The sequence below is a fragment of the Scyliorhinus canicula genome, chromosome 10 (genome assembly GCF_902713615.1).
Source record: "Scyliorhinus canicula chromosome 10, sScyCan1.1, whole genome shotgun sequence".
In the NCBI taxonomy this organism is placed as follows: Eukaryota; Metazoa; Chordata; class Chondrichthyes; order Carcharhiniformes; family Scyliorhinidae; genus Scyliorhinus; species Scyliorhinus canicula.
This window is the reverse complement of record NC_052155.1, coordinates 171693781-171707237: the sequence shown is the minus strand read 5'-3', so window position 1 is coordinate 171707237 and position 13457 is coordinate 171693781. Positions and strand designations below refer to the sequence as shown.

Genomic DNA, 13457 nt, shown 5'->3' with positions numbered 1-13457 from the left:
TCCTTGAACAAGCTCCACATATCCAGTGTGCCCAACCCTTGCAGCCTACTTCTCCAACCAACACATCCTAAGTCATGTCTAATGGCATCATAATTGCCCTTCCCCCAGCTATAACTCTTGCCCTGCGGGGTATACTTATCCCTTTCCATCACTAACGTAAAGGTCACCGAATTGTGGTCACTGTTTCCAAAGTGCTCACCTACCTCCAGATCTAACACCTGGCCTGGTTCATTACCCAAAACCAAATCCAATGTGGCCTCGCCTCTTGTTGGCCTGTCAACATATTGTGTCAGGAAACCCTCCTGCACACATTGTACAAAGAACGACCCATCTAATGTACTCGAACTATATCTTTTCCAGTCAATATTTGGAAAGTTAAAGTCTCCCATAACAACTACCCTGTTACTTTCGCTCTTTTCCAGAATCATCTTCGCCATCCTTTCCTCTACATCCCTAGAACTATTAGGTGGCCTATAGAAAACTCCCAACAGGGTGACCTCTCCTTTCCTGTTTCTAACCTCAGCCCATACTACCTCAGAAGAAGAGTCCCCATCTAGCATCCTTTCCGCCACCGTAATACTGTCCTTGACTAGCAGCGCCACACCTCCCCCTCTTTTGCCCCCTTCTCTGAGCTTACTAAAACACCTAAACCCCGGAACCTGCAACAACCATTCCTGTCCCTGCTCTATCCATGTCTCTGAAATGGCCACAACGTCGAAGTCGAAATCAAACTGTACCTTTTTGATTATTTCAAAGCTGGACCTTGTTGATCCAAAAGATAGCTGCCACAGGTCATACGAGTCACAAGCTGGCTACTGTTTCTAGAAATTTCAAACTGTAGTTACAGGACAAAATCTCAACCCTCTTTCTTCTGGAATATCACATCTCTCATTGTGAGGACACATTACAATCAACAAAAACAAGGACCAGCAGACGACCCGTCTACCAGGCCTGCTTCTACAAAAGGGAGAGCCATCAAAATTCCTTATACTTGCAGAGGTACTAAAAGCCACCATCTCTGTCCTAAGGTGAATGATGGATTCGGACCAGAGGCATGGAAACTGCTTGTTAACCTGTAACGGACTCATTAATGTGCAACATCAAAGACCTAAGCTTCTGGTCTTTGAAAAGTTTTAATATTACATTTTTAGATTTGCAATTCAGGCTGCTGTTTAAACTCTAGCCTGCAAACATCCAGGACATCAAGCTGACCAACAACCTGTATCAAATCTATGTCCCCTCAAAGCCTGTTTCTTTGGAAGATTCCTGCTATCGCCCACTGAGCAGTCCTAGCCTCTGCCTACCAATCTCATCTTGCTGCATCACTATTAACTTTAAATGAATTCTGCAGAGGCTTCTTTGGCTAGCTCCTCTTTAAGGAACCCACACTGGACTCTGACTTTCTGGACTCTGGCAATCGCATAAACTGATATCCATATCTGTGGTGTTTTTCCTTTTATGTTATCAATTGTTGTAACAACTCCTCTTTCCTATCTTCTTATTGTATTCTTGTGTGCGCTCGTCTGTGTGTATGTGTGTACAAAGTTGCAACCATTCCCCCGGTTTGAATGTATGAGTAAACAACGTTCCTGGTTATATCTAAAGAGAGTTTACTGCGAGTCACTTTAAAAATTGACCTCACAAACTGAGGGTTTGGTGAAACACGCTATAGCCTATTTCAAAAATGAAAACATCTCTGCTTATGGACAGGTGGCGAGAAAAATAATTCCGATTTGTCTTTCTCCCCTCTCTGTAACACTAGCCCTATATTCTCTAGCATAGGGAGGAATATAGAATATAGAGAATAGAAGAGTATAAGTGCAACAGGTAGAAGATAAGTCGGGAACTTAAATTCAGGTACAGCAAGCTCAAATTGTCCACTCCTGTTTCTCTTCCTTATGTTAATGCTTTTCTGAGGTACCAGATAAGAATAAAGATAACATTAAACAATCACAAACAGAGAAGGCTGGAAAAACTCAGCAGGTCTGGCAGCTTCTGTAAGGAGAGAAATCATCATGTTCTTCCTTATTTTGAATATCACATTTAATTTTTGCTGTAGTGTGTTTAATAATATAAAGATATATAAATACGCTTTTAATTTAGCGAGGACCACTCCACTTGGCTTACCTTTATTCAATTTCTCCTTTCCCTTCACCACATTCAACAAAGCCTCGAGTCCACCTTCCCATGAAACTTCTGTCATCTCTTAAGTGCAGTTATTGCACTATTTTCCTGGTCGGCCTCCTATTTAGCACCCTTGATAAGCTTAATTCTTCTGCTTGTGCCCTACCCTACCTATAAATCTAGCTTGCCCATCCTTGTGGGCTACATGGTTTCCAACGCCTCACTATCCATGCATTTTATGATCTCACTCTTCCCCATTACTGTACCTTCATCATGCTTCCACAAATTGTCTTGGAAGATCTTTGTACTTTAAAAGTGCCACCTAAATATAAGATCATCTTGATGCATTGAAGCTGGATTGATGAATGCAAAGAGCCCTCTGCTGATCAAGCGTGAATGCTCTCATTACTCAAGTGGCGTGAAATTGCCATTAAATTTGATGTCAGCCAAAGACACAAGTTGCCAACACAATGGGAAAATGGACACCTGCATTACAGGAAGGCTGGTGCTCAAGGTACCATATTCCAAAGGGAGTCAATACCTTCAGGACAAGATCATAGAATCATAGAATTTACAGTGCCAAAGGAGGCCATTCAGCCCATCGAGTCTGCACCGACCCTTGGAAAGAGCACCCTATTCAAGCTCACGTCTCCACCCTATCCGCCTAACCCAGTAACCCCACTTAACCTTTTTGGACACTAAGGGCAATTTATCATGGCCAATCCACCTAACCCGCACTTCTTTGGACTGTGAGAGGAAACCGGAGCACCCGGAGGAAACCCACGCAGACACTGGGAGGATGTGCAGACTCTGCACAGATAGTGACCCAAGCCGGGAATCGAACCTGGGACCCTGGAGCTGTGGAGCATGTGTGTCAACCACTGTGCTACCATCATGCCCACGGTAGCACAGATGGCACAAAGCTATGGGCAAAGAAAGAGGATAAAATGTGCACTATCAAGGAGGATAACCAATACTCTCTATAAGAATGTAATTGACACCTTATACGAGGGAAAGCCAATACAGCACAAGGACATCGCTACAGATAACTTACAGCGTAAAATAGAATGGACAGAATACCCCCCAAACCTGCCTAACCAAACCCACGCTTTGGCAGGCAAGGGCTCAAGCGGGAAACCCAACCATTCACTTATTAAGCCTTTTAATTGTCTATTTAAAGGCCTTATCTCACCCAGTCTAAATTGGTTGGGTGGGCAACTCACCAACAAGAAATTCTCCATCGGGGATGGGGGGGGGGGGCCTGAATCTGAGGACCATGGAGATCCAGGCCTCCCTCCTGATCCCCCCTGGTCTACCCCAATATCCCAATTACCACCCCCCTCCCAATTACCCAGGGCATTAACTACTGTCCCACCCCTCAGATTCCCAGAACTTAACATTTCAACGGTCCCGGGACTTACTACCAGTCAATTGGCTGCAGTACCGCTTCTAGCCACTGCAGCGCTGTGACTGGATGGCTTGGAGAGCTGTCAACTGGTGGGATTTGCTTCCAGCAAGCGCTAAATGGCAGCGGGAGTTTGAGAGTTGGCTGTTGCGCGGTAGGCAGAGGCTCTTGAGACGGCGAGTGCTGATCACTCGCCATCCTTAAAATCCTACCCATTAAGATCGTTCGCCTTACATTTGTTGACTTTCTAACAGTCTAGACATGGGCCTGGATTTTTTCCCTCCCTCACATACCCACAAATGGTTCTGATTCTGGTGAAGTGAGGCCGGCACTCAAAATTACCATTCCATTCCCACCCACGCCATCTTCCCCTAGTCGGGAAATGTGTCAGTTTGTGAGCCCACATGCATGACCTGTGATCCCGAGTATCGCCATGGTGAAGGCCCAGAGGAAATGTGAATTTAATGCCCCATGATATTGTGGTGACGATGGGAAAGATTTGGAAGTCTGAAGGAACCAGGTCAGGTCCTTGTCCGATTTGGGAGAAGCTAGCTGAGGAGTCGGAGAAATTCTGGCAGGTTAAGTTTAAAAGGCCTTGTTAGTTTCAAATGTCATTATTAGCTACTGTCAGAGAGGTTAGATACATTTTTAATGCAGTATTTGATCATTGCGCTATAAAGGTAATTTGACCATTGCAATGATCAGCATCGTATAAGTGTTGAGATGCATTGCAGAGAGTGCTCTCATGCATTCAAAACAGTTGAAAATGGTGTAGGGACCCCCACTGCCATGATGGTTCACATGAAAGGTGTTGGATCCAAGCCTTGCTATTAAACAATGAGTGAGGAGAAGGTATGTTCTTCCCCGCCTGGAGAGAGGAAATCAGAGGGTAAGCCACCTCTGATACCAGGGGCGGGATTCTCCGACCCCCCCGCCGGGTCGGAGAATCGCCCGGGGCCGGCGTCAATCCCGCCCCCGCCGTGTCCCGACTTCTCCGCAACCCAAGATTCGGCGGGGGCGGGAATCGGGCCGCGCCAGTCGGCGGGCCCCCCCTTGGAGATTCTCCGACCCGCGATGGGCCGAAGTCCCGCTGCTGACAGGCCTCTCCTGCCGGCGTGGATTAAACCACCTACCTTACCGGCGGGATTGGCTGCGCGGGCAGGCGCCGGGGTCCTGGGGGGGGGGGGCAATCTGGCTCGAGGTGCCCCCACCGTGGCCAGGCCTGCGATTGGGGCACACCGATTGGCGGGTCGGCCTGTGCCGTGGGGGCACTCTTTTTCTTCCCCCTTTGCCATGGTCTTCACCATGGCTGAGGCAGAAGAGACCACCCTCCCCTGCGCATGCGCCGGTATGACGTCAGCAGCTGCTGACGCTCCGGCGCATGCGCGGACTTACGCCGGCCGGCGAAGTGCTTTCGGCCCCGGCTGGCGTGGCACCAAAGGCCGTTCACACCAGCCGGCGGAGCGGGAACCACTCCGGCGTGGGCCTAGCCCCTCAATGTAAGGGCTTGGCCCCTAAATCTCCGCACCTTTGGGGCGGCCCGACGCCGGAGTGGTTCACGTCACTCCAACACGCCGGGACCCCCGGCCCCGTGGGTAGGGGAGAATCCCGGCCCATGTTCTAACACACCTCCTGAGGTTATCAGAACAGAAGCACAACTTCAGGGATCAAGTCACTCGCCATCTCAGATAAGGGTGGCTATGCCATGATACCTGGGAAATAGGAACACGAAGAAATACAGAAAGAGAAAAGGAATTTACGTTTATATACCCCCACAAGATGTCCCAGGGCAATTCACAGCCAATGCAATACTTTTGAGGCTAGTCACAGTTGTAATGTTAGGAAATGGTCATTTCCCCGCTGCAAGGCTCGACAAACAGCAACAAGAAAAATGACCAGATGATCGATTTAATTGTCGAGGGTTACAATATTGGCCACAGTACTGGGGAGAACTCCCCTTTTTGAATCGGGACCCTTTACACCCAACTGAAAGGACAGTGAGGGCCTTGAATTACTATCTCATCTGAATGATGGACCTTCTGAATATCTGCAGTACTGCCCTCGAGTGGAGTGTACTGGAAGAAGGCTTGAACCCACACCCTGGTAAGGGGGCTGAGACTGCGAGCAGCGAGCCAAAGGTGAAGATATAAATGTGAATGAAATGCAATGATAGAATATACAGTTCCGATGAAACGTCATTGACCTGAAACATTGGGCTGGGATTTCAGACCCACCAGGTTCAGAATCAGGAGGTGGGCGGGAGCCCCACCTACCAACCTTTTACTCACACATTGTTTGATAGCAAGGCTGGGAATTGATACCTTTCGTGTAAGCAATCAAAAGGCAGCCGGCGGGCCAGTCCCTCGGCTCCAAACCACCTCCAGCCATTTTTGTAGAGGTGGGATTTGGGTGTCGGGGGGTGGGGGCAGTGGGCTATGGTAGGCAGCAGGGCCACCAGACCGCACAATGTGGGGGAGCCGACACAGGCCTAAAGAGCCTATTGAGACAAGTAAAGGAGGCTATCTGGGATTTTCCAGTTTGTCTTCAGATTCCCACAGCCAGCAGGAGTCAGTTTAGATGCTGGTTTAAAGGGGCTGGTTTAGCACACTGGGTTAAATCGCTGGCTTTTAAAGCAGACCAAGGCAGGGCAGCAGCACGGTTCAATTCCCGTACCAGCCTCCCCGGACAGGCGCCGGAATGTGGCGACTAGGGGCTTTTCACAGTAACTTCATTTGAAGCCTACTCGTGACAATAAGCGATTTTCATTTCATGCCTGTGGGCAGCACTCCAGGCAGACCTAGAACCCTGGCTGGAGCAGCCACAGGCCACCCTGCAAAAGGACCCTCACCATAATGGTGGCCTGGCTTCAAAAGGCCATTCTTATTTAAAATGTTAGCCAGTTTGAGAGAGGGTGGTTCCAATTTGAAGGGCCCTCTCTCGTTCCCACCTTCCATCATAGCCTGCTGCTCCTTTCAATTTGCAAGGCCTCTGATTGGTCCTCAAGCTTCAAGAGCCTGCCCACCACCCTTAAATGGCCAATAAGATGTTCTCCAGGGTAATTAAGGGAGTGCCTCCGTCATAATAGGGTGTCTAGTGACTCTTTCCCCCTGGGGGTGGGGTTTAGACTCAGAAATGGTTGCCACCTCTGTTTCCCCACACCTGTTGGGGAAATCCTGCCGTTTGACTCTGTTTCTCTCTCCACAGATGCTGCCAGATGTGCTGGGCAGTTTCAGCATTTTTGTTTCAGGTTTCAGTCATTTGGTGTTATGCAGCAAGGCTGAATCTGTGCTTTCAACCTGCAGTGTTCTGCATATTATATAATTATGGCCATTTAAAGATCACTTTGCTCATTTCTTTTTAATGAGCATATCGACCTTTTGAGCATAAAACTACTCATTGGCAAACTAGCGCCCTATGATTAGCTCCGCGGGTAAGGCACAGCTGCTGGAGAGATCAGGAAAGATAAAGCACAACAACTTAACAATGGGCTGACGGAGTTCCACACTCTGAATCAATCTCAAAAACCTGGGGCGCGATTCTCCCAACGGGAGACTGATGGCCGACGCTGGAGGGCTAGGAGCGGCGGCGCGTGAATCCCGAACGCCCGGCCTTGATGCTTGCGTCAAAGCGGCGCGCCGGCAATGACGTGGCCGGCGGCGCCGAAGTGACGTCAGTCACGCATGCGCGGTTGCCGTCTTCCCCTCCGCTGCCCCGCAAGACATGGCGGCTTGCTCTTGCGGGGCGACGGAGGGAAAAGAGTGCGTCGTTTACAGACGCCGGCCCGACAATCGGTGGGCATCGATCGCGGGCCAGACATCTGCTGAGTACGCCCGTGGTGCTCGATCCTCCCTCAGCCCCCCACAGGCCCCACACTCACCTGTTGCACGCTGTTCACGCCGGCAGCGACCAGGTGTGTTTGGCGCCGGCGTGAACCGGTCGTGTTCGGCAGGCCACGCCGGAGAATCGCCGGTCACCGTGAGAAACAGCGAGCGGCGATTCTCCGAGCGGCCTGTCGAAAAACGCAACACGCCATTTTTGGGGGGATGGGAAAATCGGTGGGGGTGCCAGGGCGGCGTGTCGTGATTCGCCCGGCCCTCCCGCTATTCTCCCACCCGGCGTGGGGTGCGAAGAATCGCGCCCCTGGTATAAAACCACCCCTTACATCATTGACACAGGAAAACCTCACAATTGCAAATGCTATTTTGATCTGCCCCAGCTTCCTATTAACATAAATATTGATCTTCACCGTCTTCCATAAAGGCTGTCTTGCCCACAAAGACTTTGCCTTCCACTTCAATCTTGCCCGACCTGAAGTGCGGTTCACGGAACCCGTTTTCCTTGCACATTCTGGTAAGAATCTCGGTTGGTTTCATTGCGTCACGCCAGGCATTGTAACCCTCTCTGTAATTGTAAAAAAAAAGATTCCGTTATAAACGATAAGCAAACGATACCTGAGAAACAAACGATAATCTCTTTTGGCATCCTTACATCTCGTATTTGTACGGTAGTCCACAGGTAGCTCTGTATTTGCTGTAAAAGCGATTCTCCAGATCTATTTTAGTTGAGCCAATCAAATCATCTGTTCCAATCAAATCAAAATCATAGATTGTTACTGTGAGCAGAGACTCCGTTGGGAATGTAGCTTCCATCTCATAAGACCTGTCAGATGAAGGAAAGAATTATTGTACAAGAGGCATTCTTCTCTCAAAATAGTCAGAAGGTGAAAACTGAAGGATGTTTGGAAAGTTTGATGAGACCAAGTTATATTTTGGGTTTGGCTTTTTTGTGAAATTTTGGATTTTCCAGGATTCTGTCTCAAGGGGATTTAATTTGAGCAGAATAATGGGATTGTGAATGTTTTACTGGACTGGAACAAATATTCATAGTGAGGAACTTATGGTTGTCCGCACAATTTTAGATGCGGCCTTGGAGTCAAATAAATGTAATTTGTTTTCCATGACATCACTGTGTGGTATAAGAAGGTACATTGGATTATAGAACTACATTGCCCTTGATACAGTCAAAATGTTGTTTATGATTTGAGACATACTGATTTCATTTTAAAAAAAATTTTTTAAATTCTCTTCCTTTTTCACATTTTCTCCCACATTTGCACCCACCAACAATAAACAATAAGCAGTAACGACTATGTCACTCCCCATATCAATAACAACAATCCCATCCTCCCACCAACCCCCAAACAACTGCCCACATGTTAACATAAACAAATAACAAAAAGGAATCAGGAATCACCCATAGTCACCATTAACACATACAGTCCCCTGCCCCCCCACCCCTCCCACCCACTCCCCCCCAACTAATGTCGATGTTATCCAATTCTGAAAAGTGCTTAATGAATAACACCCATGAATTGTACATCCTTCCCCTCAGTTCAAACTTAACCTCCTGAAGAGTCAAGAATTCCAACAGGTCCCCCCGCCACGCCAGGGCACAGGGTGGAGAGGCTGCTCTCCATCCCAACAGGATCCGCCCTCGGGCGATCAACGAGGCAAAGGCCTCCGCACCCGTTTCCGACCCCGGCCGGTCTGACACACCGAATATGGCCTCCCGAGGGCCCGGGTCCAGTTTCACCTGCACCACTTTAGAGATTACCCTAAACACCTCCTTCCAGTAATCCTCCAGCTTTGGACAGGATCAAAACATGTGAACGTGATTCTACACATCTTCTACCCCCTCAAAGAGCCGGCTCATCCTCGCACTTGTAAGGTGTGCTCTATATACCACCTTCAGCTGTATCAGCCCCAACCTCGCGCACGTGGTGGAGGTGTTCACTCTCTGGAGCACCTCACACCAGAACCCCTCCTCCATACCCTCTCCCAACTCTTCCTCCCACTTTGCCTTGATCCCTTCCAGTGGTGCCTTCTCCTCTTCCAAAATAGCTCCGTATACCGCCGACACTACCCACTTATCCAGTCCCCCTCTTGTCAGCATCTCCTCCAGCAATGTGGAGGCAGGCTCCACCGGGAAGCTCCTTTCTGGCAAAATCTCGAGCCTGTATGTATCCCCCTGCTCCGGCCCATACTTCATTTCCAGGTATGGTTTCATTTTAATGAGATTTCAGTCTGGAGTTTCGCCAAGTTAGGTTGACTCGGAGCCCTACACAAATGGCTGTGGTTCCCAATTCTAGGATTCCTGAATCCTTTCTCGGATTTTTGGGAGTGTCTTTAAAGGGTGAGGACTGCTTCCTGCCAGAAGCCTGAGCCTGGCACTCCCGAAATGCTGGCGTCATTGCAGAGATGGATATCTCATACCCACAATTTTCATGAAGTAGGGCCAGGTCTTTTAAGAGTCATGGTTCCAGATAGGAGTCATGAACCCTAGTGGGCATGGCAGGACATCTTAAAAGGAAGGTTCAAAAGGGCATGCTCATGTCCCCTTAGTCCAGGCTCATCCCACCCTCCCTCTCAGGCCCATTATTCCCCTTATGTCAGCCTCTGTTCAACAACCTACCCTTCTCATTTCCCATGCCATTCTCTGCCCTTATACCCACCTTTTCAGATCCCTCATGCCCCCTCTGCCAAGTTCTGGCACATCAATGCCCAATGACCTGCGGTATACTTTCTAGAACCCATGAACATCATGGTGTAAAAAGAAGCTTTGAAAAAATGCACTCCATTGATAAATTTCTCCCATGAAAATAAGGTTTGGACTGAAAGCTAATAAATGTTTCGCTCATCCGGTTTGAAATTTCAAAAACCACAAGGACTTAAAGCCAACTGAGCTATGCAGACAAACATAGTGAAATTGACGACAAGATCAGAGAGCCTGAACTATCAATCAAACAATGTTTCCTCTGGGGAGCAACTGTTCTATTATTCAAATAGCTATCTGGGTTCTCAGCCAAGCCTCATTATGTACGCTTGGCTGAGAGCCCAGACTTCTATTAAAATAATAGAAAACCTGTTCCCCTTCCCCCCCGCTCCCGGTGAGGCATTGTTTGATTGACAATCCAGAAAGCAATACCCCTCATTGGTGGAGACTTTCACTTGACCTGGGTGGGCTGAGCCAGGAATGTTCGTGACTCCCCTTAATCACTTGGAGGATGAAAATGTAGGCGTTCGTCACAAATAACTGACTTTTGATTTCAGATGCAGAGTCTACTTTTAAAAAACTTTTAATAAGCTTTGAAACCAAGGCATCGTTCAACAGCTTCTTACCTTTACTGATTGAAACAAATTTAGCATCACATTATCAACCTCTTTGAACAACAGAAGTCCAGTAGAGCCTGAAGTTGGCTAATGCATACATTTCTATGCATATGAACAGAGAGATGTGAATGGCAGTGTAAAAGTGTCCTTCCAGCTGTTCCAATGGTATCAGTTCCATGCCAGGAGATCCAATATGGGCCATAGCTTTTCACAGAGGTAGTAGTCCCTCTGCAAAGTTGGGGACGAGCCCGCTTCTGTGGGACAGGGAAGCCTTGATCTGATTTTATGGCTGTTAATTCCCTGAGGTCATGGTTTCTGCCTGTATCTGGGGGAACGACCCACCTCTAGGAGCTGCCAACCAATCAGGTGGCCAGCGGTTCTCCAGCTCCACTGGCCCTGGTGGCCACTGCCAGCACTGCAGCAATCCACCTTCAGGAGGAGCAGCGTGGTGGTTGGAATCAAAGGTGACTTGTGGCGGCTTTGTTGGGGCTGGTAAGGCTGGAGCTGGTGAAGGGCTGAGGGAGAGCAGGTGCGGAGGGTTATCACATTGTTGGGAGGTGACCTTAATTGAGCACAGGAGGCCTAAACAGGAGATCCTCAACCAAAATTAGCATCCGGGTACCAGAATGTACCTGGCGGCCTTGACATGCGATGTGCGCACATGTCCTCCACCTATGCTGCTGATAAAACGTTAGCAGTGGCAGGAGGCGACTCTTAAATGATCATTACCTGGACACTTCAGGGATCAATTGGGCCAAGGGCAGGCATGCCACCTAAACTCGGCCCGTCACAGGCAAAATACCAATGGAGGTAGTATGGAACAGCACCCCCACCATCCCACCGAATTTCACCCCCACCCCTGCTTGCCTGCATTCTAACCTGCTCCCAGTGTAGCAAAACATTTCAGCTGTAGCGACAGCAGCAGCAGATAACCCTTCACATCCCCATTTGTCAACTTGGGAAACTAGTATCATGGAATTGCTGCGGTGCAGAAGGAGGTCATTCGGCCCATCGAGTCTGCACCCCACCCTCTGAAAGAGCACCCCACCTTGGCCCACACCCATGCGCCATCTCTGTGACCCCCACCTAACCGCCACATCTTTAGATTGCGGGAGGAAACTGGAGCACCCGGAGGAAACCCAGCCAGACGCGAGCAGATGTGCAAACTCCACAGACAGTCGCCCGAGGCCGGAATGAACGCGGGACCCTGGCGTGTGCGACAGCAGAGCTAACCACTCTGCCACTGTGACTTGCAACATTAAATCTACTCAAGTGCGATTTAGCACTCAGTGCTGAACTGAGCCTCTGGACTAAACCTTATTGGATTATTTATGAGATAGGAACATGTGGCAGAGTAGGTCACACAATAACACACACACACACTCGTCATCTGACCTTCCAAACAGTGGATTAAGTTGCTTAGGGATATAATGGTCACGATCCTTAATCTCAGTCTTTCCAAGCTGCAGAACAATGTAAGGATCAGCCTTTCCATCGGGGTCAGCCGGGTATAGATTAGTTGCCTGAGACAGATTAAACAGGAAAAAAATAATGTGATTATATTGGGATAAAGATTTACGAAACGTATAACTTGGTAATGATACCACCACGTGATGACTTCACTAACTGCAGCAGAAATGATGATTTGATACAAGAATGAGTGAACTGGGATCAATCAGAATCTGAAAGCGTGATTGAACATATTTGGCCGAGTTGATTTGGGGTCTATGTTGGTGAAATGTCTGAGTCAGAATCTGTGGAGAAGGCAGAAGAGATAACGGTTCAGGGAGTGGACCCTTTCTCAGGTCCTGAGGCATTAACTCATCTCTTCCCTCCGTCGACTCAGACTGATCGGCCAGGCGTATTCAAAATTTACTGATGATTGTTTCAGATTGCCAGCATTTGTGTTTTTAAAAAAAAGTTTTTATTTAATTATTCAGTTTCTGCGGTGTGCATATTGAAAGCTGGGGAATGAGGATAAATAAGGGGCGGAATTCTCTGGCTGTGTGGGAATCTTTTTTTCCGTTGGCAGCGTAACCCCGTCTGTGTGTTTCCCGGTGCTGTAGGGTGGCTTCGGTGGGAAATCCCATTGACAAGTGGCGGGAAGCGAGAATCCCGCCCACCGTGAATCGCGCGGCTGGGGAACGGGAGAATCCCGCCCAAGATGTGAGGGATGAGACATCCGGGCTACTTACCGCTACAATGTAGACTCTGATTAAAACTTTGACAGGAGTGTTTGATGGCATTCCATGCATAATGTTGCATCGTCCATCTGCATCATAATCATTGCCACACTTCCACATCCGGAATGAACCCTGAAAGGGGATCCAGAAAGATGACTGTTTATAATAGGGCACAAATGGAATGCTAGTATGTAGAAGAAATAGCGCTCCCAACGGCCGACCCTTTTTCCCTCCATTTTCCACTTCTCCAGTTGCTCCATCGCACCCTCACCTCCACCTGTAGCTCGCTCTCCACCAGCGCGTCCATTTTAAAATTTGAATATGTCCTTGGCCCGACAACCCAGTGAGAATTTGGGGAGTTCCTCCAACTTTCGTCTCAGATGTATCCTTTGCACTACCACGAGAGGCAGTGCCATCAACATTCCAGGCTGTAAGCCCTGGAATTGCTCCCCTGACCCTACTCTCTTTTAAGATGTCCCTTCTAAATCTGCTCCATTTTCTCTTTCCTCTCCCCTCTTCTCAACAGCTACAATCCACAGAAGATGATAGAGGCACCGCCAATGCTGCATCCCTCCT

General features: G+C 48.6%; 1 protein-coding gene across 1 annotated transcript in view; it reads right to left on the bottom strand.

Moving 5' to 3' along the window:
- fer1l6 (fer-1 like family member 6) overlaps nucleotides 1–13457 on the bottom strand; it is a 193624-nt gene that overhangs the window by 32897 nt on the left and 147270 nt on the right. The window contains exons 31-34 of the mRNA XM_038810140.1: nucleotides 12894–13013; nucleotides 12094–12221; nucleotides 8018–8188; nucleotides 7776–7930 (exon numbers count right to left, since the gene is read on the bottom strand). Of these exons, the coding sequence (XP_038666068.1) occupies nucleotides 7776–7930; nucleotides 8018–8188; nucleotides 12094–12221; nucleotides 12894–13013 (574 nt within the window). The remainder of the gene's footprint in view (nucleotides 1–7775; nucleotides 7931–8017; nucleotides 8189–12093; nucleotides 12222–12893; nucleotides 13014–13457) is intronic.